The sequence below is a fragment of the Xiphophorus hellerii genome, chromosome 19, assembly GCF_003331165.1.
Source record: "Xiphophorus hellerii strain 12219 chromosome 19, Xiphophorus_hellerii-4.1, whole genome shotgun sequence".
Lineage (NCBI taxonomy): Eukaryota > Metazoa > Chordata > Actinopteri > Cyprinodontiformes > Poeciliidae > Xiphophorus > Xiphophorus hellerii.
In genome coordinates this window covers 27,426,621-27,452,885 of record NC_045690.1, presented here as the reverse complement: position 1 = coordinate 27,452,885, position 26,265 = coordinate 27,426,621, and the positions used below count along the sequence as shown (strand labels likewise).

General features: G+C 37.9%; 1 protein-coding gene across 3 annotated transcripts in view; it reads left to right on the top strand.

Annotated features, from left to right (window-relative positions):
• akap6 (A kinase (PRKA) anchor protein 6) overlaps window positions 1-6,532 on the top strand; it is a 179,291-nt gene extending 172,759 nt beyond the window's left edge. For 2 of the 3 annotated variants that reach the window (XM_032548280.1, XM_032548278.1), the window contains exons 21-23: window positions 559-1,776; window positions 2,870-2,964; window positions 5,808-6,532. In XM_032548280.1, the coding sequence (XP_032404171.1) occupies window positions 559-1,776; window positions 2,870-2,935 (1,284 nt within the window). In that variant the 3' untranslated portion in view covers window positions 2,936-2,964; window positions 5,808-6,532. The remainder of the gene's footprint in view (window positions 1-558; window positions 1,777-2,869; window positions 2,965-5,807) is intronic. The other variant, XM_032548279.1, reaches the window with a different exon arrangement.
• Window positions 6,533-26,265: the final 19,733 nt, after the last annotated feature.

The following is a 26,265-nucleotide window of genomic DNA, read 5'->3' as shown; positions in this document are numbered from 1 at the left end:
AATATCAGAATAAAATTAATATGAGTTTGAAGCTGTCCTATTTGACCTGGTATATTCTGTGCATTTCAAAGACAAATTATTTCAAAGGAAAGTTATCTGTCTTCATTTGTTTATTCAGTTGAAGTAATTCAATAAATCGCATCACGGATCAGAACTTTGAGGGTGTAATTATTAATTTCTTCAGTAAGTAAAGCAATCTAAAAGTTCATTAGTTTTCAGTCCACATTTTTTAAAAGGCAAAGAAAAATCACGCAGAAAACATTGTCATAATGTAAAACATTAATATGTAAATAAAGATTTTATGGTATGATAGTTACAATGAAATACAAACAGAGAATGATCAAAGTTGTATATATATCCTGGCTGAACTTTTCTATTTAATTTGAGTCATTCTTAGTTTAAAATCAGATTTCACTTCACATTAGCTTTAATTAAAGCATCAAAATAAGACATTTGTGTGTGTGGCTCTCAGTGACTATCAATATTGTTTATTCTTACTTCAGACCCTCTACTTAGAAACCAGTACGAAGCAACAAACTGTTCATTTTCTTCCTTCAGGTGCTTGAACACTCCCATAGGCCTCTGCATCTTCGGAAGGGAGATTTCTACTCCTACCTGTCTCTCTCCTCCCATGACAGCGACTGTGGTGAGGTCAGTCAGTGTGCTGAGGACAAGAGTTTGACCCCTGTGCCCTACACCATCCCATCCTATTGCACTTCGACACCAACCCCAAACAGTCCAAGCCCTGAGCTGTTTCCCAGCAGCAAAGTGGCAATGTCTTCCTTTCAGTCATCTCAGTTGAGCAGACGCTCTTCCCCTAACCTGACTGCCAAGGACTACATCGGCAGTCTGGATTTGAAGTGTTTTGACGGCGAACCTGGCAGCGTCTCAGATGGAAGCCGAGTGGAGCAGCAGTCTTCTAGCCCCTCTCTGTCCGTACCCACCAGTCCTGACTTCAGGAATGAGGAGACGCTGTTTGAAGCATGTACAGAGGAAGTTTACCTTGGGCCACCTTTGTGCTACAGCATGGTGATCAAAAAGAAACCTCAACCCTCCTACCATAAACTGCGTTTGGATACCTCATTGGCTGGTGGCTGTGAGCTGATTGAAAATGGACCTTGTTTGTCCCAAGAGGGAAAAAGTTCCAAACTGGACAATAGGCGGACGGACCACTTGTTCTCGACACAAGGCTCTGGTTCCAGAAATGAAACCCAGAACTTCTACCTTCCTGAACCTTGTTACAGCTTATTTTCCTCCTCTTCGCTCTTAAGAAGCAACTTCAGTTCTTCAGGTGACAACCTTTTTTCTCCTCTACCTGTGTCGACTGAGGCAATGGAAGAAAAGCTCGGTGAAGACCTGTACCTCTCCTCTGATGGTGTTGTAGGAAAAGTCGCGACTGCTGTGAGTGTCAGCATGCCGCAGGAGGAGAGAAGTCGTAATGAGGGGCCTTCTTATCTTAATCCCTGGGTGCGTGTCGCCCTGATAGACTCCTTCGCCACAGAATGTTTGGCAGATACTAAAACGCTTGAATCCAATATGGGCACCGTAATGACCAAGATAAGTGTCTGCAGCTCTGCTACAAATCCCTCAAAAGAGCCAGCCACCGCCGCCACGCGTATTAATCCCAAAATTAACTGCTCAGCGATGAGAAGGCCTGATAGGGAGGAGGGGAAGAGGAGCAAAGAGGAAGATACTCGATGGGCAGAGGAGGAGGAAAAGAGGAGAAAGGGCTGGAGCGTTTCGCAGCAAGAAGCAAAGTCTGCCCTGGTGAAACAGGTTAGTGTTCCATGTATTTGCACTATCTCCAGACATTATACAGCGTCTTGATACTGGACTCCACTTCTCTGCTTTGGGTATTAGTTTTAGTCAAGCCCGTCAGTGGGAATGAAGGCGGTGAAGCTGTGCTTTCTCTTTATTTTGTTTCGCAAGTCAGACGGATTTTCCTTTCCCTCTGCTCCCTCTGAGCTTTCTTTGTCTTTTATCTGCTGTGCTGTCTTTGTCGTGTTCTTTTATGTTTGTATTCACTATCCTCCTTAGCCCTTTAGTCTAAAAGACTCCTCCTAAAGACTTTGAGTGTTTAGGACTACTAGACTCCAAGTACTAAAGAGCCAAATGGTTCTTTAGTACTCAATTACTTGCTACTACCAGTGCATAAATGTAAACATTTTTAAATTATTAGATTTCCTATGTATTAACTGACCATTTACAACTGACACAAATGTCATATTCCTGGAGATCTTGGTATTCTTGAGGAATGGTGGACAGATCTGGGAGTACTGGTCTTTCATCCTAACACCTACTGATGGGAGATGTCTTGCAAAACAGTCTAATTTCTTTTTGAGACGTTTTGTCATTACGGTTGTGTTGTGCTAACCTTGGATAACCAAAATGACAGTTCAGTGGTTGGTGGTAGAAAAGTATAAGTGGCTGCTTTTCCTCCACAGTCTTGTTTGTGGTATTCATGGACAGGATGTTAAGGCACAGTCAGGAGGAGGAAGAGCTGAGTGTTATAATCAGATGCATGTATGGTTTCAGTAGACTAAATGTGATTCCAGAAAAAAATCTAATATATCAGTTTGTTTTTGTCATCTATTTATAGTATTTTAAATTTTCTGTATTATTAGTATTATGATAGAAAAGCTCACTTTTATATAGTGTGCTAACACAATCCGCTCCTTGTGCTGTTTGAGTAAAATAACTGGAAGACGGGCTCATAGATAGAATTCTGGTAATGCCCATCACCTGTTTGATTTAAAAGCATTCCAGTGCTTTTGTTGCTCTTTTTAAATTTAATCTTTTTGCTCCTTGTCCTTTTTGTCTTAAATTCTGCTATCTGTGTGTCTTTCTGTATTCCCTACCTGTGATGTAGGCGGGATTTTGGCCAGTTCACGGTCACAGCGTTGGAGGAACACAGGATGAAGCAAACCCTCAGTGAGGACTCCTTCCCAGATGAGAGCAGTCAGAGTATGTTAACATGTAACATCCTGTGTGGATGAGATTTCAAAAAAAAAAAAATCACAGCTGCTTAAAAACAAAACCAAAATCTTTTTTTGTGGAAATACAATCAGGCTTTACATCTCAGTTCATCTCTGTTCAAGTCTGTTACTTTCCATGTGCTTTAGAATCCAACAGACTCATCAACAAAACAGGCAGTTTCAGTGCTTCTACTATGAGTCCATCCAGACTTCGGTTTTAAATTACTTTCTGATTATTTATTCACTTTCGTTGACATGCGTTACAAAATGGGTTCCACACATTCCAGGTCCTTAATATAGATTTTAAAACCTGAATTAGAATTAGCTACTGTTGAATAATTTTGATAAGTAGACAGTAAAATTATTCTTGTTCCCTTTTACAAATGTGTTAAAATCTAAGCAGAAACTGAGAACATGAACAAAAGGACGTTACTGACAGTCTGTGCGTGTGTGTGTTTCAGTGTATGATGTGTGCACCCTATGGGTGCCTCCAGGGCTAAGCAAAACCTCCTGCCCTCATACTCTAAACACACAAATGTGCACACCTGCACATCCACACACACCCCTGAGGGCAGGGCATGAGAGTCCAGGTAGAAGCTATGACAGCCCAACAGCTGCGGGTTAGACAGACACACTACTCACAATAACACACGCAAACACACCCCCACACACACCCCAGAGGACAAACTTACATAGACATCTTTATGCAAAGAACCAGAAAAATAAATCCCAGTGAAAACACACACAGTGGAGGTAGCGCTCCGACGAGGGACACACACTTCACCATCATCCAGACATCATATCTATGATGCGTATAGCTGGTCCTGACCTCCATGACGTGGCTGAGTCTAGCCCACCTGTTCACACACACACACACACAAACCCACTGTACACACAAACACAGGTGCAATTAAAGCAATCGTGAATGCAACTCATGATGTGCTCTGTGACCCAGACAGCAGAAGGTCTACAACAAAACACACAGGAGAGTATGGGAGTGTGTGTAGTGTTCAGTTTTTATCACTGACTTGCATATAAAAAGTTTCACCAGACAGCAGCCTCAAAAATAAATCAAAATAAATAATACACAAACATGTTAAAAAACTTTCAGTCAGTGAATGAGAGCATAGATTATATTTATTTAATACTAAATTTAATATATTTAGCATTTAATTTTCTTAAATATTGTGTATACACCTGTGTTATATTGTAGAAAATATTTGCTCAAAAATCTAAACTATTACACACTTCAGTGACAACATCTGAACAATATCCATGAAAACATGCAGACTTCTACAAACATTTGTGAAGGAATAGGAAACTCTAATGGTGCCTTCACACTAAATGCTTTTTAAGTGTCAGGTGCATCTCGTTTACATTCAAAGTCTACGTGGAGGCGCTTGAGGGCCATTGCGGCTCTTTTCAAGCATCTAGAATGGCGCGATTTGAACAGTTTAAAGTGTTTGACATATCCAGTGCATCCAACGCATCCGACGCTCCACATAGACTTTGAATGTAAACCAGACTAGCCTGATGCTCAAAATGCGTTTGGTGTGAACGCACCATAAGAACTCAAATAATACTAGAATGGTGCTGTGGCAGAAAGTACTGTGCAGTAAGTCCAATCATAAAGATTCCTCGGATTCCTACAAAATATCCCAATATCAGAAAGTGATTTTGCCAACTGTTGAAGGCAATATCAGAAAGTGACTGGGAATTGCAGCAATGAAATGATAGACCATGGAAAATCCCAGAGTAAGGCCAGTGGATGCTGAGGTGTCTTTGAACAAAGATCACAATTTTTATGCAAAACTTCATGGAATTACTTCTTATGACCAAGCTTCTGCATCAGTGCAATGCAACGCGTCAGATGAATCAGTGTAAAGTTTACCACCAGTGGACTGTTCGCCAATTCAAAGGAGGAGTCTGGATTTTTTATTTGGGACAGAACCTCTTCTCTGACCTAGGGACGACATTCTACCCTCTTCTGGCTCGAGACCATGCTCTCGTTTCTAGAGGCGCGTATTATCATCCAGACCACTTCAGACTTGACTGCAAACTGCACCAGTGACACCTGGGAATCACGGTCTGATGAAGCCATCAGAACCACATTAGCTGCAAAAAATATAGGTCCCCAAAACGGATCTTCTCAACACTTTGGCTGTGCCTAGAAATAAAGGTTATGGTCAGAATCTGTGACAACGGGCAACCATTATGGAGTCCAAATCTGACCGGACACAAGTCTGACTTACTGCTGGTAATGCAGACAGATAGAGTTCTGACTCCTTGCTTTCAAAGTACCGGGACCAGACTATTGTGTTTACGCACCAAACCTTAGTTCAGATTACCGTCCCTTCTGGAGTCCCAGGATGTGGCGGTGGAGACACTCCTGCTAGGAACTCACTGGTTCTGCTGAGGGACTTCAATGTGAGACCTGTAGCATATAAGTACATTTAGGACAATTTTTTACTTCCAAATTTGTGGAAGTTTAGTATGGAGAAATTTGACTAGAATAGCTTTGTGATAACTTGGAGCCAAAATTCACCAAACAGCACTTTCTGACAGGTGTATGTTTGGAAGAATGATAATTAATTCCCATAAGTGTATTACTTAACCCTGTGTTAAGCCCTTCTGAAGAATTGATTAAGCCAAAGCGAGTGGGCAGACATCATAGGAATGGATTAAAAATTCGATGTCCCTCAAACTTATGTGTGTGAAGGCAGGCAAACAAAGAGTTTTGGCAGTGAAGGTTTAATATGTAAAAATTGAAAGAATACTACGTTTACTATTTTCACTAACATGAAATGAAATAATCTTTTCTATTTTCTTCAGAGAACATCTGGGTTGGTTGAAGGAGGCATCTGCCATCTGAAGGAGGAAGTTGTAGGTCTCTGGTTTGGTGTTCTCTGAGCGTCTCCCTCTGTGCTTCTGCAGACTGCTACCTCTCGGATCTTGTCTTCTGACTCAACTCACATCTGGTGTCTGGAGGACTTTCGCTGGAGCTGCACAGGTTGGGATTGGCCCAGCTCACCAGCCTGATGAGTTGGTGAATTTATGATCATGACGCAGTTTTAAAGACTTTTCCTGAGGATATTTCAAGGTTCTCTGAGGTCTTGCTTGAATGTAGAATTTAAATGCATGTACACTTAGTAAAAAGGTAAGGTAAAGGACTTATTTAAAGGTGTGACAGATTTTTTGAATATTCAAGGGAATAAGTAAACGTTTTAGATCATTTAGTGTGTAATCACCTTTTTCAGGGAGGCTCCAAGAAAAAATAATTCTCCATAGGAGTACTTTGTCAGACATTAGTCCAAATCCATGTTCGATTGCTCACATTGAAGTGGGCTAAACCTATTGTGTCCTACAATTTAAGAAACTGAAATATTTCCTAGGAAGTATTTTGTATTAACCTTGGTTTCAGTGAAAAATGACATTGTCTTTTCAAGTGTGATTGTCAACATCTAAAAAAAAAAATCCATAACGTTTTGGTCTTGAAATCTTTCATCAATCCTACCTGTAATGGTGAAAATGGTGGATTAAAGCAGGAATCTGTGCTATTTTGACCCTTTTCCTGAATATGGGCTTTGAGACACTGATACCAGCTGGAATCAGATACATTCACCTGATCGTTGAGTTGTTTGACCATTTGCAATAGCACATTCAAACCAAATGGAACAAAAAAGAAAAACCTAAATGACTTTTTCCATTCCTTTACAGAGATAGCTGTGAAGCTGAAACACAAAGAGAATGCAGCTTTTTAATATACAGTACAGACCAAAAGTTTGGACACAACTGTGTGTCCAAACTTTTGGTCTGTACTGTATATTGAAATAGTTTCATGTTTTTGTCCCTCAATCTCCCATCAGGACATGATGCAGGAGAGGACAGCAGTGGGCTGAACATTTTCAGAATATTAACCTCCTAGTTTTTCACAATATGTTACTTTATAAAGACTAAGGTTCCAGTCAGTTCCAGTTTCTAAAGTTCTAGCTTCCGTACCGTTGATTGATAAACTTCAGAGTTTCATTGCTCTGTTTAGAGAGTTGATGTAATCAGCTTTGGTAAATTTCTTGATTTCTAAAAATTGTGCCCCATTTACATAGTGAGAGGTTCAATCAAAAACTGAAAATCTTCACACAGTTTGTAGTTCTTTATTAAAGGTATTATGTTTTGCAATGAAAATAAGAACTGGTGTACAAGAGCTGAACTATTCTCAGAAAAACTGCAATGAACAGTCCAGCTAATAGGTATTCTTCATTTAACCATAAGAGCTAACACTATGGAGACTCGTGGAGATCCATTAGCCCCCCTTTACCACAGACATGGTGACCCATGTTGCTACCATAATAACTGCTAAGCAAAGGACTTCCACACATCCAGAATGTGACCAATGTCTAATCCTTCCATCAGTATTTTCTATTTAGGGAAAAGGGAAATTTGGACCAAACAATACTTAAAAAAATAAAAAACACCAACTTGAGATCAGCTGAATTCACTCTCCTTCAAGTACATAACATAGATACTGAAAGTTACATGCAAAAAATGTATAGAATTATGTATGCTGCTTTATATGGTGCCTTGCTAAAGTATGTACACCCCATAAGCATTTTCATATTGCTGCATTACAACCACAAACATGTAGGTATTTTATTATTTAATGTGGTAGATTAAGTCTTTAGTACATAGTAATGAAGTGGAAAGAAAAAAACATACATAATTTGGTTTGAATTTGGATCTTACTCTTTCTCTTACTCCTTTACTCTAAAACTCCTGAATAAAATTTCATTCTATGAAAAACAGCCCAGTTGATAAACAGACCAGCCTTTGGTTAAAGTACTCTCAGTATAAAAGCAGGACAATTCTGGAAGGAAACCTCTGAAAAGACTGAAGACAACCCTACACACAGCCAGAGAGCTGCAGTAGGCATGTTGTCATGGACGCAAATAATCGGAATAAAATGCTGAGGAGAATAAACATTTAAACAATTTATTTTTAAAGTCATAGTGAGGTGTCAACAAAATGTTAATGAACAAAACACAATGACAAAGTTGGGAAAAATTGAGCTAGAGGTTGAATACTTTAAAATGTAAACTTTCATAATCTGAGAGAGAGGAACAGAAGCTGATGGGTGAAACATTTAGAAGGAAACTTGAGTTTTAAATGGTTTTAATAAGGTAGTGACTGAACAGCTTCTGTGAGTTTCAGAGCAACTTTTATCAGATTAAATGTTCAGATTTGTTTTTTATGTGTTTTTATGTAAGACAAAGTTGGAATGATCTTAAGTTGCAAATGAATTTTGTTTTGTTTGTTGTTTTTTTTTTTTTCAGTTCTTTGCCCAAGCTAATTTCAAAAACAGTGTTATATTAATTTTGTAAAAAAAATAAATAAATAAAAAAACATTTCTGGCCCAGTATTCCAGAGTCCTACAAAACCTCTGGCTTAGATCAAAGATTGTCCATGTGTTTCAATGAACTAGTTAAAGTTCATACTTGAATCTAAGTGAGATCTGGGCAAGAAGACAGCTGTTTGCAATGTTTTTCATCCAATCTGAATGAACAAAATCATCAAAAAAACTGAAATCAGTCCAAACTGTTCTGTTCAGTTCTGTAACTATTCTACAAAGCACACACTAAAAACTGAATAAGCCACACTTTTCAGATTTGTTTTTTATTGAAAGAAGTATTGTAAATCTATAAAGTTTTCCTTCCACTTCACATACAGTACAGACCAAAAGTTTGGACACACTTTCTCATTGAATTCAATGAGAAGGTGTGTCCAAGCTTTTGGTCTGTACTGTATATGCTGTACTTAGTGTTGATTTATTAAATAAAATGTGGATAAAGCAGATTAAACGTTTGGATTGTAGCCTGACAAGATGTGAAAAAACTAAAGGGGTGTACATACTTTATCAAAGCACTGTAACGTTTTTAGGGGACAATAAAATGTAACCTGGAAGCTGCAGTGAAGGCCAGACTCCAGAACAGCTTGGTCTTTCTCTAAAATGTAAAGCAGGAAAGGAAACATCAGAGTGCAGTGGACGCCCTCCAGCTCATGGATCTTTATCTGGAAAATAGCTCCTAAATATTCAAGAAAAATCTGCCTTTTCACTGATTATTTTTTAGCACATTTCTAAAATATTCTAAAAAAAAAAAAAAGAAGCAGTTTGAGAAGTTAAAACACCTCAGCACAGTCCTGCTCTGTGTTTCGCTTGGCACTGATTGGACCTCCAAGAGAGGAAATAAGGAAGACAGTAGATGTTCTTCTGCTGCAGTGCAAACACTGGCTCCACTGAGAGCATTCATGCATATTAAGGTATGTTTGGAATTAGAACTATTAAAACAGACATTTCTAAGCAATTTCAGGAGAAGTGTCAAGGTTTAGTGGATTTTAGCTAAATGGTGGCTGTGGTCACTAACATTGCCAATACTAGGGGCCCACTGTGTAGATGAGAGCAGGGTCTGACAGGAAAATGAAGTCAAATAGTGAAGTTGAACTTATATTCATAGTTAGCTCCTTCTTTTGTTTATTTTTCTTTCTTCCCTCCTTCCTTCCTTCTCTGTATTCTACCACAAATCTCTGATGAGCTCAGTATTACCCTGTATGCCGTTCTTGATGCTGCCGTTGTGAACACTGATCTATTACCTGTATGCAGTCCTTAAACTACGCACTGTAAAACCAATGTGCTGCTTGCTTCTTACCTGTAGGTCTTTCTCTAGATTTGTAAAGGATTTCAGGATTCACTTGGTAAAACTCATGACCTAGAGTCACAGAAATGGCCTCCTTGTCTGTTTGAGATGTTTGACTCAGTAGACGTGTCTCTATGGACATCACTTTAAGAATAATGGAAGACTTGAAATAAAGTTCTGTTTCTCACGCAGGGAAAACTTCTGACTGAACAGAGACAGTGTCAGCAATCTTCTCCCTCCCCATGTTCACCTTTTCAGCTCTGGTAAAACTTTACGTGATTTAAACTGAAATCTGTTTCACTTTAGATTTAACACTAATTGTATGTTACTGACTAGGAAATATTTGTTCTATCAGGACACAGACTGTATGGATTTTACCAGTTTGCTTGTTTTTTTTTTATCATTTCAGCTGCTGACTGAGGAATTATGATTTTTCATATGTATATTCTGCTGGGATGTGAAAGTTATTTTCTTTTTACCTTAAAGCATGTGGAACCAAATATTTTCACTCCTTGCTTACAGTAGCTTCACCAAACTACAGGGTGAAACAATTGTCTTTTAAATGGTGTTTTATCTATGCAACACAACCAAAGTTAGCGAGAGCTAAAGCAGCGTTGTGTATGAGTAAAGGTTCACTGATGTGCGTTGTGTTAATACTTCTTGGATTCTGTAACATTTATTATTTGTGTTTTTGTTCTTAAGCAGCTCCTGGTATGATGAGCAGTGATTGAAGTGGGACTGTTTTCAAGAGGCGTGGAAGGATGACAGGGTGTGAAGGGTTTTAGTATACTTCTGTGCCTTGCTCTGCTGTTAATTCTCATACCTTTTATTATTTCAGAACGCCAGTCTCCCTGTTAGTGAATAAACAACAATCAACAGAGAATAAAATAAACACAAGAGGCTTGTTCAAAATTCAGTGTACAAAGCACAGGAGGAACTCTAGTTGTATGTGTTTTACTGTGTATTTCATTTGTGATATGGGCTTTCTTTATTACCAATAGGAGCTTGACTGCATGGTTTCTGCTGACTATATTATAAAACTAACTGCTGAAAAATAAACTTTACCGGAAATAAAATCATGAGATGTGATTTTTTGGGGGGGGTAATTTTATTATTGTATTAACCGTAATATGAGACTGTGTTTCAAATCGAAAACAAACATGGAGTACAAAAAGGTCATAATGTCAGTATTAGTTCTATTAAGTCAGAATGGAATGAGACAAAAAGAGGCTGTGAAAACATCCATACTTACTGGAGATGAGGCCTCCTTCCCATGGTTCCTTGAACCAAGATCAGAGTGAAAAGTTTTCACTGTTGCTTTAAAAGTAGCTAAAATATTATATCCTATAGATGATGTGGCTGAGACTGTCAAAATATGCAATGTTTAGGACATTGAATTTGTCATTATCAGAGATTGATAACTTGAAAAAATGTTTGAGCTTTTATTTTGAATAGTAATGAATCATTTATAACTCGGTAAGCTTCTCAAGTGTTTCATAAGTATTTTATACTCGACTATGATAGTGTTAAGCATGAAACTGCACTCAGCCAACTGGATAACTCATCAGCTTTATTAACGAGGTACATGCGTACGCCTTGGTTTTCTCTCTAAAACTTAAAAATATTTTGAAAGAAAGAGTAGATTCTGCTGTTGCCTTGATTGTGTAATGTTCTACAAACTGCTGTTGTCCAACGGCTCCTGGTGAGTCTGATGACATCACAACTTGTGTTTAGTGCTGACTCAGAGACCCAGACTAGGTAACAATTAATCAGTGTGCAGCATCCCAACTCTTCTGTCAATATTTTTGAGAACTCTTTTGATCACATGATTGATTGTACAGTGGGGAAAGTCTTTCAAACAGCACTGGTTTTTCAAGGTTCTCTGCTTAAAAAGAATGAAAAAGTCTGTGATTTTTCTCAGAGGTACACCTCAACTGGGAGGGCTCTGTAAATAAAGTCTGACTGATTGATGTTGTATATACTGTTCACATGCCCTGCTCCTTTAACTGTTATGTAAATGATGATTAGGTGACTTTACTTCAGTCGTGCTATGCAGTGCCACCGCTTTGTCTACTCTCATCAGGAATTCTTCACCTCAGTACATGGAAAACCTGGAGTGGCTGACAGGTGGGGAGTCGGATCTGTTTCTGATTCATTCAGGTGATAACTATCTGACCCCATGTGGGAGCATGAGGTCAGATAGTACAATAATTCAAACTGATTGAGGGATTCTTTACAAGAAGATGATGGAGATAAAATTATTTACTTAGTTTTTATGGAGTAGCACACTGTACGGCAGTTTATCTCACTACATAGGCAAGAGGTGAACAATTTTCCTGTGTGATGAACATTTTATATTTAGTTAAACTTTTTTTATCAGGCAAAACATGAAGAATTTCTTATTTACAACATCAGCCTGAATGTGCTATATGTACACTTTATTTATACAGTTCTTCACATACTTGCTGTCATTGTGGCATTTTTGGATACATCCAATATACATCTGAGTAACGCCACTTCTCCCTGATGTCTCCCTATAGCAACACACTGCTACACATCCTGTAGACTTAGATGAATCCCTTCTCCAACACGGCTCAGTCAAATCAATGGCTCGTCTTCAGGCTTCTGAGCACTAAATGACTGCTGAGGAGGAAATTTAGTTCACGCGTGTTGGAGAAGGAACATTACATGGTTAAAGATAGTCACTCTCCAGGCCTGGGCTTAGCTTAGTGCACCAATCTTAACTGTCTAATAATGTTTTCACAGTTCACTATTGTGTAGTCCCCAATATGTTATAGGATTATGCAAGATAAGTACCTCTTCTTGATTTACCCATCTAGAAGTGTCCTCTTTGAATTCTCACCCATACTACAGAATTGAAGTTACACAACTAACAAAAAGATCTCTCATTGGCTGACCATTTGATCCAGAGTTCTCATTGGCTGACCATTTGATCCAGAGTTCTCATTGGCTGACCATTTGGGGCAGAGGAATCCCAGCACTCACACTTTGAACCCGATAAAACCTTTTTCTGCTGTTTTTTTTTTTTTTTTTTGCATGTTATGTTTTGTTATGGCGACCTGTCCAGGGTGTACCCCGCCTCTCGCCCGGAACGTGGCTGGAGATAGGCACCGGCAACCCTCCCGACCCCATTAGGGACAACGGGTGAACAGAAAATGGATGGAAATGGATGGATGCTATGTTTTTATCAAACGTCTCTATCCAAAGTATTTGACTGGTTGTTGTAGTTACTGCTACTGAGGTATGGCAGAATTAAATACTCTGACAATGTCTCAAGGATGTCATGCAGATTTTTGATGTTTTAGTCACTTGATAATAAAGTCAGGCTCGGAGGTTTGATTGTTTCTCAAACAAGTAGTTATGTGACAAGCCCCCAATCATCCGACCGTTTTTTAAAAGTCTCCCAAAAACGTTTCTATTTTCCCATAATCACCTGGGTTTTCTGCCCTCCTGCCCTCCAGCTGCACTAACAGAAGATACCTTTAAACTGCTATGGAGAAGAACAACAACCCAAAACTGAAGGAGATTTATCATAAACGCACTTCAGGAAATATTACTGAACAATAATTGATGTTTACTTTATGACAAGGTGGTCAGAATCAGAAACAGGTAAGTGCTGCTGATGACACAAAGAGCAGCACCTGAATGATGATGAGGATGATGAGGAGGAAGAGCCAAACGAGTTTCAGTAATGTGACACTGAATGCTAACTCCTTCCCTGACTCTGTCTATTCTTTACTGCAAGTCATTTTGTCACCAACTTTATAGTCGGTAGGTGAGCTAAACATATTGAAAACCTCTGTTAGTTTTTGGAGGGAAATGATCAATGCATTCATGTGTAAAATTGGTGCAGAAAAAGAAAATAAATTGCTCATAGTTTGCTATGACTTTACTTACATAATCCATGTTTTACTCTCCTACATAATTTTGATTTGGCTATTTTTGTTTTAGTTTCTCCCATCTTCATTATGATGGCCTTAATTTCATTCTATTATGCCCAATGAATTACAAATACAATTTTGATAACAAATTTGATCAAGATTTTATGTTACTACTTTACAACCAACTTACATATAAATATATGAACAATGCTTTATTAATTCATAAAGCGTTGTTTGGATTTGTTTTCAGCCCATTTAATCAGTAATTAGGGACCCTTGTATCTTGTGTCTATCATTTTCTTGATTTAATGAAAAATTTGTCTTTGCTTCATCAACTCCAGAGGTTCCACAGCCATCCCCTGAACAAAACCACAACCAGAACCAGAGCAGAACAGAACAGAACCAGATCAGAACCAGAACTAGAACAGAACAGAACCAAATCAGAACCAGCACTGAAGCAGCCTTCTTCTTCAGGTTCTTTTTAACTCCATGGCTCTGATTCTGCTGCTCCGATCATTTTATGATCTGGTTTTTCTCTGAGTTTTCTCAGAACATATCTAAACAAAAAGCATCTGGATACAAAAGAACACAATCAACTAATTATAGATGAAGTTTTGGATAGTTTTAACACACGGTCACGTTTTAAAATATCTTATTCTTTGAGATTCTTGTGTCTAGTTAATTATTCAAAGAACCAATCAAATACCTAAAATAAGAATATGGTACAACTACAAACCTACCAAGACATGGCCGACTCCCTAAACTAAATAAATGCCATCAACTTTTCTTCACATTTATACACTAGTTTTGGTCTCTCACATAAAATCCTAAAGAAATACATAAAATTCTGTGATAATAGCTTATAAAGTGGAAAAAGTTCAAAAGATATTAATACTTTTGCAAATCAGTACATAGCAATCTGACCAGGAGACATTCTGCCTTGAGTTTGCATGTTATCCCTGTGCATCTTTGGGTTCCGTACAGAAACTTAAGCTTCCTAACACACTGCAAAATCACGTTAGGGTAACTGGACTCTCTAAAATGCTCTTTGGACTTTCCTGTGTCATCACACAGGATTGAGGGTCAAGAGATGATAATGTCTAAAGAACAATTATCAAGACTAAAACATCTACATGCACCTCCAGTATGCATGTTACTTCCTTTACACATGTGACATAGGAAACGTAGAATGCTAAAAATGGGAGCGAGACAGCAGGGCTGGGAAAAGCACAATATTTGTAGCAGCGCTCACAATGCTTACATACAATTTTCTGTCACACTGCTTGTCATTTGTAGATTATTCTTAGGTATAGACAGCTGTGACTGAACCTGACCATGACAACCACAGATCACTGATTACAAGACGCAAATAATTTCTTAAATTACTTTCAGAATTGGAGATCAACACTACATCATCCGAAAAGCCCAGTGTGAACTTTGTGATAGTCGATATGAATTTTTCCATCTGCATAATGTGTATAACATCATCATAAAGTGGGGTCTGACACTTTTCCCTTCCGTTCAGAAAGAATCAGAGCAGGCCTGTCAGAGGATTAAAAAAATAGCAGTTAGAAGCAACAAAACACTCCACATTAAAGCAAATTGCTTCTCGCGCTTGTTGATAGTTTCTCCTTGTTGCGTCCCTCTCAGTTGGAGCTGTGATGTTGATTGTTGCTGAAGGGGCCTTCAGATGACTGATAAGCATTGATGAATGAAAATGGAAATGCTTTTTAGTGTTTTGCCTTCAAAGGGAAATCAAATACTGTGGAAGGAAAAGCGAGAGCAGAGGACGGAGAATATTTGCCTTTTTGCAATTAACGAGATATGTTCTTTTTTCGTGGTCAGAAAATGGAAATGGTTTTTAAGGTCGTAAAGGTCGAGCGCATCGAAGCATGGTGGCTCGGCAATTACTCTTCAGGCAGTGGCCTGATTTGAGGAGGATGGGGGAGGAAGGTCTGGCGGCGTACTGACGGTCAAATTAACGAGATGACCGGCTCCCTGTCCAAAAGATCACATATGATTACCCTACATAAAACAGACAGGGTGCTTAAATTATCTCTTCTCTGACTGTTAAGTCAGAAACAAGGGGTAAAAATGCAGATGGACTGATTAGTTAAAGGCTTTAAATGTCAAAACTTTTATTGTCCAGAACTTGTATGAATCCACATCATCTCTGTTTAACGGACAGTAGGAAGGTCATCTCAGCTTTACACTAACACTCAGCCTTCTTACCCATCATGAAGACATCATAGATAGTATTTTTTCATTGTGTTATAAATCTTTCTAGATATTTAGTGGAAAGATTATGGTCTGATCGATATTTTGCAACATACAAATGTGATAAATAGGAATCTCTTAAGTTCTCCCCTTAGGCCAAATAATTGGGCAATTTTCTTATTTCTCTGCAGATGATATTGAGCTTTACTGTTCTTTTAAGCCAACTGAATATTTAAATATGTCTTTCTCAATATCAAATGGTGGCTGTGTGACAACCCAGACTGAACGTTAAATCTTGGTGTACTGGACTGGGCTCTTCGCTGGTAATGTCTTTGATTCTGTTATGTTCTTGGAAAATGCTTTTTTTCAGCTGAGAAATATTGAAAAATTTTAACTGTAGAGTCAAAGGCTGGGTCACAAATAATAATTCATGCTTTTATTTAATCTTGTCTTGACTGACATAGCTAGAGCTATTTCATGTTTTTGAATAAGACAGTTCTGTTAGAATCGCAGACGGGTTGGGCTGGGGTCCAGGACCCTGGTTCCTACCTGCTGTCACCCAGCCTGATGACCTGATGACCCGGCTGGCAGGTTCTGCTACATGAACCTGCTCTTGGTGGCTCTGTGCCGGCTAATGGACCTTGATTTTCTCCTGGTTTTTCAATAACCAGGCCTTTAATTCCAGCATCCTCACATCCAAAGCTACAACAACTGAATTTATTATACTGACCATTACAACCAAAGGAGGCAGAGAGGACTAATTAAACATCTGACAGAGAACAAGAGAAAGGAGGATATTCAGACAGCAATAGAAAAACAGCTGGAGAGAAAAGGTAGACATAGGAGCACAGAAGGTAATCCTAAGCTAGGAGCTCTTACCACAGCACAGATGTTTTAGAATAATTAAGAAAGGTCACAAAAATGAGAAATCAAATCAATCGAGTTTTAACCTCACAGAACAGTTGGACTTATACTGAGATTCAGCTACAGACAGGACAAAGTGATTCTGAAGGCAGATGGAGATGCTCTAGATTCTGAATTCCAGGCCTCCAGTGGTTTCCTGCTACTTCTACATCTAAAAGTGACAGGACAACAACCCTCAAACCTGAGATTTAAAGATCTAAAGGGAACTAAATATTAATACATAAGCAACATACCAAGCTTTTCAGATTTTTATTTGTAAGAAATTTTGAAAACCACTTCAGTTATTTTTCATTTTACAGTCATACACTTCTTTGCCTGTCACATGAATCCCTATCCATTCACTGCCTATACCTGTGGAGGCTAAGTTGTCTTCTTATTAGAAGCAGTAGTAAACTTCATTGTCCTCATGGTCTTGCAGCACAGGCACTTGTTACAGGACATGACACAGACAGCAACAGACAATATCAGAAACATTTTTCCTGCCCACACTGGGTTTGACTTGATCGCCAGGTTTACAAAAACTCAATTAAAATTTTAAAACCCAGGAACCCATCCTGAGGAATAATTTTCCTATTCTGTCCCTCGAAAAGCCGTTCTGGAGATGAAAGAGCAAAGGAAGAGACCATCACTGTTTTTAAAAGCAAACTTTAGAACTATAGGTTTCCTTTTTGCCTTTAGCTGATTTTTAGTGGTAAACAACTTATTTTATTAGTTTTAAAGCTATGGCGTGCATTTACTTATATTGCATTTTTAGTTTGGCTAAATATTTGTCATTACATAATTCTATATTTATATAATAAATAAATGTAAATATACTATATAATTAGTGCTGCAGTGCAAAACTAAGTTTTTGTTCAATGCACTTACATTATTATTATTATTATTATTATTATTATTATTATTATTATTATTATTATTACAGTTTAGTGTTGAGTATTGCTTCCTTGTGTCTCATTGTTATCTTTACACAAAATAATATTTCTACGTTTACATTGTCTCTTGTTTTGATCTTTTATAAACAGTTTTGTTGCCTTTGCTGTACATGAAAAGTGCTCTAATTATTAACTGACCAATTGAACATGTTATCAGAAGACAGATCCAAATCATTTATAGAAACATAAAAATAAAATAAGCTAAAATAAAAACATATAAAGAATACAATGAAATGTTTTCAGCTATTTTCAGTGAGAAATATTCTGAATCTTACAAGCATATTCATCTGGAAAGATAAAAGTTGGATGTTATTAAGGTGATAATTAGTGGAATTGCAAATGTTTTAAAAACAATCAAAAGTTTATGATGAATGACCTTCATGTAACACAACATCACAGCTTCAATAAGTCCTGCTGATTGTTACAATTATAGTTTTATTACCATATGTATATGAAGGAGTGCATTCCTTAAATGGATTCATAGTTTTAGCCTGATTGCATTTTCACATCAGTCGTCAAAATACATTTAAAAAACGATTTGATATTCGATGGAGAGAGGCCAAGAGCCACTCTGAATGGCAGAATAAATAAAAGCAGTGATGATGCCAGCATCAACCGAAGACCCCGATCAATCATTAGCATATAACAAAGTGTGCTGGTGGGAGTTAGGTAAAAGAAGCAATAAACCTAATGTCAGTGATGTCTATTATCAATCATTTGCATGTGGAGGTGAGCAGATGAGCATGCGTAGGAGTGAAAAGTTTATGTGTGCATCGCTTCAAAATGCTCCATCTGTAATTCTTCCTAGCAGATAATTCATCATCTGTGCTGTGGCGTCGGGGGCGTCTGCAGGAGTTTAGGACTAATATTTCAGCTCCCATTACAGTTGCAAAGCAGAAAGCTGAGTCTCTGGTTAAACCTTTGACCTGACCCGAGAAAAAGCAGCCTGACCCCATCCATCAATGTTCCAAGAGTGAGAAAATTAGGAGGGTAACAAAATTAGTTAGATTACAGAGAAGAGAAATTTAACCGTGATTTTCAGCTGGAAATGAAGGGTGAGAGAGGGTGACTGCATCTCTCTGGATACCAAAGCTACGTGTCAATTTCTTTTCCAACATTTTGGTGGGAAACATTTAATGAAAACACCAGCTTATTGGGGTACATCCCAACATTATTAATGTTTGTGTTATGGGTGTTTTCACACCTAATAGTCTGGTTCATTTCCAACTTGGTTTAGTTGGAAATGAACATTTGTTTCATTTTCAGTTGGTGTTGTGCTTTCACACTGCTCTGTCCAAAAACCAAACCCTTTGAGCAACCTGTTTACCCCCTTGCCCATGGTGGCACTGCACCAAGAACTGCTGAAAGAAACAACACAAAAAAAAACTTTGAAAAAGACACTGAGTATAACTTCCTTCCTCTCAAAATGTAAACAAAAATTGAATGATGTCAGATTTTAGTGGTTGTAGGATTTGCCTTTTGTCCAGAGAAAAGTTTGAAGAGGGTCAAACTAACCCTCTTCAACAATAAACTCAGTATGAGCATTAGATGAGGTAGAGACCATGGAGAATGTTGTTTTTCACATAGGTGCCTACACTGCAGGCTTCCTGCTTTTGGACCTGTCTCTGGTCCACTTGGCATTCACATACACATTCAAACTACCCCAGAGTTCACTTTTTTGCTCCACATCAGCGTTCGATTGTACATTCACACCTCTCCAAACAAACTGGACGATTGAGGCAAATGGTAAACAGGGTTGGTGTGTAGATTCACAGATCCAGTTGTTCCCTAAAACTGTTAAGAAATCTTTCATGATGAGAATCCAAATCCCTGAAGAATGGGAAGTATGTATTTAAATCTGGAGGAAATGTAATTATATCAAACACAATAAATCTCTAAACTTCTGAATAATGTTTCTACACCAAACAGAACTAAGGCAAATCTTAAGAAAAATGGGGTCCAACTCAATAAAAGTGGTGTGCCTAATTCGTGGATGGTTTGTGTGTAGACTGACTGTCCCTGTCCTGATTCTGTCTGCTATACTTTACCAGTTCACAGTTCACAAATAAAGAAAAAACTGAATACACCCTGCCTGTATTGTAAACACCCCAAATCCAAACTCAATAATAGTTCATATTCAACTCTACACTTAAACTATTGGCAATTATATGGTTATATAAAGACACATCACATCAAACAGTCTCTGATCAGGCTTGATTCTTTAACAGAACCCAGCCTGTCTCCTCTAAAACCTATTTGTACAACACTTAATTCATTTTGTAGCACATAAACACATATAAACACAAGCTAAGAAAGAAAATATAAACCGAGGCTCACTAACAGTGATTTTCATTAGCAGTTGCTGGTTAGAGCTGCAAACCAATTTAAACTGCAGGCTGGCAGAGAGGCAAGCAATGTGTTTTTATTTCTACTTAATCAGTTCGATTAGATCTTTTTATTAGTCCAATACTTTGTGTCAGGAGAGAAAAGAAGAACTGTAGGTTATTAGAGTTTCTCAAAGCAAAGCTAGGAGTCTCTGCAGGGATGTTGGTGGGGTGGTTGCCAGTCCAGAGGAATATGAAATGTTGAACATCTCTTTTGTGTGGCTAAATACAAAAAATGCTGGGCATTTGACATCATGTGCTGTAAATGTGAGAATGCAAATTAGAGTTGAAAGTATGGCATTTAAGTAGAAGCATGCAATGGTGAGTTAGTCATCTTAAACAATGTATTAAAACCATTTCCAACAACAGTGGGTGGTACAAAATAACCTGTCATGAGTCCTTGAGCATCAGTCACTGTTTGAAAACAAGGCCGACCCTCAGGCAATGGCAAGGTTGTCGTCTACAGACTTTTGAGGCTCTACATGGCTATCCCAAAGCTTATCCTAAAGGTCTTCTATGGGACTCAGGTCTTATGCACATCCTATAAAGTGCAGACGACTTTATAGGATGTACCTCAGCCTCCAGCAGTCGTTCCCTAATGATGCAACCTCAATGAGCTGAAGCATGTGAAGATAAAGTTAGTCCTGTGCTGTTCATGCAGGAGTACACAAATGATCTAAATGACATTATTCTAGTAGTATGGGCTTGTCACTATACCATTCACAAAGTGCCCTCACTGTAGCACTAGTACCACCAAAGGTTTTTCTCATGGCAACAGTGACTGATGCATAGCGCTCTCCATGACATCCCCAGTACCACTAACCTCCATCATTTCTGCTCAGCATGAACTAACTTTCTTCAGAACAGCATTGAGGTCCACTGGTCCTTTATTGAGTGTAAATGGTTCTTAGCTCATGATACACAATGACGCCTCTCCTTGGTGGTGCAGTCAGGTACCCTTGCAGACCATCTATGATGCAGACCAGCCTGATGCAAATGGTTTCAAATGGTCTGATGTATCTCTTGGTTGCCTCTCGACTTTTTAAATGTGCCAGCTAATATGTGATTTGGCCAAATGATGTCTTCCTCTATGCTTTTTTGTGACTCTTTCAGTCTCTCTGTATCTCAGTTGCAGTCTGCTGATGAGGCTCTGTGACACTGAGCTCAGTAGACACTTCCATCTGAGAAGATCCTGTTCAGAGCCTTGTAGTGGTGAAGTACTGTTGATAAGTTGTTAGGTGTCATCTTGGTCTTATGAGGTTAAAATGTGAACAGCATGATGATAATTTATGTTTTAATATGTGACTGCATCAGAAAATGTATTGGTCAATTCATTGGTCAAACATCTGTTGTATTCTGACACAGGTAAAAAGTAGAAGTCTAACAAGAAGCTCTTCAGCACCATGGGCAGCACAGTGAATACTAAAACATTGATGTGTAAGGGTAAATGCTGACTCATTTCAGTCTCTTATATCCAGTACTGTGTCACTTTTCTGGAGAGTAAAACTCCAGATTTGGGGTTCTGATAAAAGGCTTGGACTCATCTAATAAAAGCATCATTGAAGTCCATTTGTTCAAGAGTGTTGTAAAAAATCCCAGTCTGCTTGGTCAAACGCCTTCTCAGCATAAAGACTCAGAAGCATTGGTGGAACACTTTTCTTTTGTGCCAATAACTGTCAATTTAAGACCCTCCTCACTTTATCAGTTCCCTGTCTTTGTGTATGGTCTGTTTTTACAAGCTTCCTTATACATAATTGGATTCTATTGGCAATAATCGAGGTGATTTTTTGTTGATCAACACAAAGAAGACTGATCAGTCGATATGATGTGCATAATATTGGGTGCTTTCCATCTTTTAGTTTCAATGGTCACTATTTACCTATATTATAAATTATTTATATTTCCCTACATTCTCAACACACATAAAAGCAACCACACTGCCTACATCACTTCTCAGCTTCAGTCAAACACCCCATGATCTCGTGCGCCATTATGAACAACCACATGGCCAATCCTGTCCCTTCTCCCTCATGAAACACAAACAACATGGAATAAAACATTGGGCCAGTTATCATACTGATATAGATATCCTAAAAAATTACTAACAGTGGCTGACACCGATGGCAAAGCTGATATATTGTGGATCCTTAATCTAATGAAGATCACAGTAAATGATTTCCCCAAATACATTTTGGCTTGTTCAGTATTTTGCTTTAAATGACCCAACCTCTTTTTCCACCAAACAGTTTTCATTTATGCAAGTTCAAGCTCTGGCCCAAGAACCAGCATGGGACAGAGATGAGCTAAAGGAAGGTTTGTCAGATGCAGCAGCATGTTTTCTAATCCAAAATTGTTGTTTTTCTGATCTTTCAAAATTAAACAAACAAAAAAGAGAAGGCCAAGAAAACTCATCAGACTGTAGTCGTTCAAAGCAAATAGATGAGCTTTTGATGAATTAAACAGTGATAAAGAGAGTTTTATTTTTAGCTTCTTCGACGGATCCATCAGTCCCACAACCTTATGCAGCATATGGGCAAGAAAATGTAACAAGCCAGTTCTGCCATGGCTTTGTGGAGTCAGACTTTCTCAGTTTTCACTTTAGCACCAGGTTTCAACAGATGCAACCCCTGAGGTCATAATCCCACAGTCTCACTCCAATGTTATTTCTACTGTCTTTTCTAGATTACAATCCTGCACAGGTTTCTGTTCATTACTTTAAAATTTATTCAGCCGGTTGTATAAAAATGTATTTTAGCTGTTCCCTCTGATTAAACACAATGCATGACGACAAACAATGAATTTCCAATTCATCTACTTGAGATCAGGACTGGTATCCCTCCATCCCTCTCACTTATCACACCGGCTCAGTATTCGTGTCAGGACCAATATTTGACAGCTTGTCAAAAATGACTTCAGTCGGCGATAGGGCATCACATCTGTCAGAGGTCAACATTGACAGTAGTATCTCTTTGATAGTGCAAGCTTGATCCACATATCAAATAAGAAGAGCTGTTTTCTGGCCAATAGAATCATTTGTTTTATACATCTTAAATGTAAACCAAGACGTCCTGGACAGTTTCCTCTAGTATGATTCCTGGTGGTTTTGTTTGTATGTTTGTGGTATCATTAAGAATTGAACAAGTCAGTTTTAGGTCAGTTTTAGGTCAGTCTGTTTAAACTGACTGACCTAAATCCATCTTTAAATATTTGTTGTCTGAAAGCAGGCAAGCAGCTAATTTCTTTAAAAAAATGCAACTATCTAGACATGAAAGACTGAATACAAGGGCTGGTATGATTACTATTGATTTAGCAATACACTGTTTACTCTATTCCCCACAGAAGAGGAGTTGTTTCAGGAGGGTTCTTTAAAACTCCCGGACCAGAGCAAAACTACAACTTTTGACCCACAACCTGGGAGCGTGTCATAGTGGAGGCAGCATGCTCACTTCTCCAGCTGCAGAGACGAGACACGCAACATGTCTAGGAGCTTTGGATCCAAAAAAGAATGAACCTTTTTTTTCATGTCAGTTGGTTTCTTCAGAAGTTTGCAAAAAGAACCTTATAATTACAGGTTCTACGTCAGAGCTGGAAGCAACTTAAGCTGCACAAAATACAAAAAATTGAAGAAAAAAAAAAAGTCCACAAAATGTTATGTGTGACACAGGAAATTAGTTTGAACACACATACACAAATATCAATAATTTATGGAAAGCCTTTTTGGTAAAGTCAGCTTCATAATGTCTCTTAAATAGAGCAACTAGTTGCCTGCACTGCTCAGGTGTGAAATTAACCTATTTTTTCATAAAAATTGTATTAAAACATTGATGCCCCCTGAGGTCCTTTTTTTGAATCTTCAATTCTTTCAATACATTTTCAATTTGATGTGACTGAGGAGGTCATTCTATAATGTGTCTACTTACAGAAATTCAAACAATATTTATAAAATAACAATAGAACAGTCTCCTGTCTGAACTGGAGGCTGGACGTTTGGAAACGGTGAGCATCCTGTCTTAGCTTGCATGGAAGTTGAAAACCATGAATCTAATTTTATTAATTTACATTGAATTATGAGTTGAATTTTTAATTTTTATCACGGCTATGAACCACACCAACATGATCTGGAAACCAGGTTCCACACTACTGCAGGAATAGTTGATGAGTTCTCTGCTGTTTTAAAAGTATGGCAGATTAGGATATAGGCCCTTCTGTGTGCCAACCAGTTATGAAGAAGGAAGAAATATACCAAAGGTCTCACCTCCGAGGAAAAATGAGATAAACCACCTGAACATGACATATGCTACCACTTTTCCTGTTAACCAGTCTCCTAAATGCATTAAACAACATGCAACTATCAGACATTTTGGATAAGTGTGAATTATTTTATGTAGATTTTGTGTGTTGCCTGTGACTGTGTGGAGAGAGCTTTCAGTAAGCAAAACCTGATAAACTATTTGAGGTCCACTATAAATCAAGACAGGCTGTGAAGTCCTGCCATGTTGTCCATTGAAAGTCAGTGGACTAGAAAGCTAAACTGTGAAGACTTGATCAATAAGAAGGCTCAGTACTGGTGAGTCAGGCAGAGCAAGATGGCTCCCTCAGTGCATATTGTTCTGAACAGTGTCCAAACAGTATAGTAATAATGAAGTGTAGAAATGGAGTATTTATTTAGAACACCTGTTATGGCATGCTATGCATCAGTGATGTATCTATTTAGGACAGGAAGTAAATATGGAGCTAATGCAACATTTTTATCTCATGTGATGTCAATCTAAGAAATAACGTAGACCTGACTGTTAAACATTACCTGCTTCCAGCCGGGAACTGGCCATTGTTGACCCCATCCCAATTTCCTTCATGCTTCTAATAAGAGTCCAGAGAGGAATCGGCCCACTTCTAACTCCTTTATCAGAATGAACTTTAACAATACAGTCACCACATAAATCTGTTGTTTTTTTTCCTGTTTATTTCTTGGCTTGTGAGAAAAGTAATTGTTATACTTTTTTTAAATATACCCATTAGGGAAACAGCAACAACAACTAAAAGACAATGAGGAGACTTTTCCTGTCTATTCAACTGACTGGAGTGAAGAGACAGAGAGAGAAACGGAAAGAGAGAGAAAGGGGAGGAGACAGGTGGAGAGAGACTCTGAATATGACTTTATTGGTGAGTCCGATCACACATGCAGCTCAGTGAGCGCAGCGAGGATAGATAAGCGTCTTCATCTGCTGGGATCACATTAGAGCGAAAAGACCTTCTGTCTCACATAACAGAGGCCAGGCGGCACACACCACCTATTTCCTTAACAGAGGCGTCAGATGTTCCCCACTGCGGCTCAAAAGCCTCCACTTCTCCCTCCTTAAGAAAGGCGACACAAACTCAACGCAATGACATGCTGCTTTTCCCGCTTCTGTTTTTATATCTAACTGTAATATTGCACCTCGACGGCTTCTACGGAGCTTTGTTGAGGATAGTTATATTACAAAGCGTTTGAGAATTTATATTATAAAGCAGAGCTGTCCGAGACTGACCTGCTCAATTTTAAACACATGGAGGAAAATCTGATAAAAAATCTGACAACTCTTTCGGCAACCCTTAAACAGTAGCAACGTTTTTAATACATTCATACCGTACGAGTTATTGTAGTTTTTTTAATGAGTTCATATATATATAAATAGTTATATTAAATTATATCCAATCAGAAAGCCACAACTAATCAAAACTGGATTTTAATACATTCATACCGTACGAGTTATTGTAGTTTTTTTAATGAGTATATATATATATATATATATATATATATATATATATATAAATAGTTATATTAAATTATATCCAATCAGAAAGCCACAACCAATCAAAACTGGATATATATATATATATATATATATATATATATATATATATATATATATATATATATATATATATATATATATATATATATATATATATATATATATATATATATATATATATATATATATATATATAAATAGTTATATTAAATTATATCCAATCAGAAAGCCACAACCAATCAAAACTGGATATATATATATATATATATATATATATATATATATATATATATATATATATATATATATATATATATATATATATATATATAGGCTATATATATCGGGGGGAGGGGGGGGGGGGGTGTATGTAAGAGAGAGAGAGACACAGAGACGGGGTGTGCGCGTGTGTATAAGAATAAGGAGTTCTCCGTCTTATAGTCAGAGTAA